At 34.5% G+C, this 1,960-nt stretch overlaps 1 protein-coding gene across 2 annotated transcripts in view; it reads right to left on the bottom strand.

Annotated features, from left to right (window-relative positions):
• Positions 1-429: 429 nt before the first annotated feature.
• The window catches only part of LOC105302184 (ribosome-releasing factor 2, mitochondrial-like), a 10,078-nt gene continuing 8,547 nt past the window's right edge, over positions 430-1,960 (bottom strand). Inside the window, exons 4-5 of one of the 2 annotated variants that reach the window (XM_011375148.2) lie at positions 1,338-1,395; positions 430-898 (exon numbers count right to left, since the gene is read on the bottom strand). In XM_011375148.2, coding sequence (XP_011373450.1) covers positions 763-898; positions 1,338-1,395 — 194 coding nt within the window. In that variant the 3' untranslated portion in view covers positions 430-762. The remainder of the gene's footprint in view (positions 899-1,337; positions 1,396-1,960) is intronic. The other variant, XM_011375147.2, reaches the window with a different exon arrangement.

Raw genomic sequence — 1,960 nt, 5'->3', positions numbered from 1 at the left:
CAACAACAAAAAAGCTACATGAGGTTTTAAATGCCTGCTCAAGTACCACAGTTTTACACGTTAAAATTAGAAAATAAATTCAAAACTTAGGTAAATATTACTAATACTGTGTGTTAAAGATTAACAAAACCCTTTCTTCCTCTGCATGAGAATTTGATTTTTTTTTACCCCCTAGAAACCAGAAAACAGAAATATGTCAACTATGTAGCTAGGCTACATATCTTATGGAAAAATAATTTGACTGGTAAGCAACATCTGAACTGGGAAGAATTATCAACAAACTATAAATATCTGATGGAGACACACAGCTTTAGGCTTCTCTGAGTAGGGTGTTGCATGTCCCTTGTGGGAAACCTGAAGATAGCCCATGGAGCTGTAGAAGATATTCGATTCTAGGGGGCATGAGTCTGCTAAGCCAAGGTGGCTTCTCCTGTGAATCCTGCTACCTTACTACTAAGCTATCACTTTTGGCTAGTCAAAGAAAATAGATCTAGAGAGCTATATAAGAACTCCTATAGAAAGAAACACCTATTGCTGGCCTGCTGGTAAGCTATGGTTCCTGTCTTACGGCCTGAGTAGACCAGTGCCAATTGTGGCCCAAGGCAGTCTTGTGAGTCTGAATGTTTAATTAAACCTAGCAAGATCCTTTGATGGGCGTTGCCACTACCTTATCTTTATGTTGTGGTTCAGACATCAGTTCCTCTGTGCTATACTCAAGATCTCTAGGTTGACTTAACCAAAATACTTCCAATGATGTTTGTGCTATTGGGGGTATGAGGAGAAGAAGAATCCATTCAAACCTCCCAGTGATCTTGTGTATCCAGAATAATACAATATTCTTTCTGTGGTAGTAGTTTTGCCTGCATCAATATGAGCCATAATTCCAATATTACGGATTCTGTTTAAAAGGGGGCAAAAAAGACATGTATTATAATGTGCACATTACTAAAATTATAAAATCCAAATGTTTATGCTGTGTAAACTTTGAAGCTGGTTAGTATGTCAGTAATTTATATAACGGTGTAAAAACTTGAAAAATGGAAAATATGTCATTACCACACTACTCTGACAATACAGATAAGTAACAAAAGACCTAACTACAATCTCGTAAGTATCTTATATTTGTTTCTATGAAAAGTGCTGTTACTACATCAAATTTTTTAGCATTCAATTGAGAAAACAGCTTTTAAAGTATATACCAACAACTATTTACAATTAGGTAGGGCAAAATTAGAAATTAGAGCATTCACTAACCATGCTGAATTAAGCCGGTGAGAGAGACCTGTAACTGTTCATGGCGGCCTATGAAAAAGACAGTAAGTAATGACAGTACTTACTTAGCTACTGGAGGACTGATGATAGAATGAAGGGATTTGATATCATTTCCTATTAAACCTAATGGAGAGTTAAAATGAAACTGTTTAAGAAATTTTCCTTTAATTTACAAATGAAAATTAAAATAATTTTAAGCAAATATTGTAATTCCAATGAAAGTAAAATCCAAGCTAAATAAAACTCATTTACCTAAAATTTATTTTCCTGCAATCTCTTAAGAAGGGCTATGGTGATAATAAAACAAGGTAAAGTTTTTAAACATCACTTCCTAGATCACATCCTTAGCAAACTATAGATTTACCCCAACCTCTGCCATCTTCTACAATTCTATAATAGAATTATACATCAGAATTAATATTCTTAACAATAGTCTTAAGGCACTAGATCTTGAACCAGAGAAAACTATAAAATGCGCAGTCCTGTAAATCTGCATTATTAAGGCTTGAAGAGCTAAGGGTGATCCTCATATAAGCTGATAATAAATTTTTGTACAATCTGGAACCTACCTTCCTTCAGCAGTTCCAAGGACACAATACCTTTAAAGACAGGCTAGGAGGTATCACTAAACAGAAGCTATAATAATCTAATACTTCTAAAAGATCAAGTAGCATTTCTGGAATAAAAA

This window comes from Pteropus vampyrus, unplaced genomic scaffold (assembly GCF_000151845.1).
Source record: "Pteropus vampyrus isolate Shadow unplaced genomic scaffold, Pvam_2.0 Scaffold262, whole genome shotgun sequence".
Taxonomy (NCBI): domain Eukaryota; kingdom Metazoa; phylum Chordata; class Mammalia; order Chiroptera; family Pteropodidae; genus Pteropus; species Pteropus vampyrus.
The sequence above is the reverse complement of the archived record's forward strand: the minus strand, read 5'-3'. Positions and strand labels throughout refer to the sequence as shown.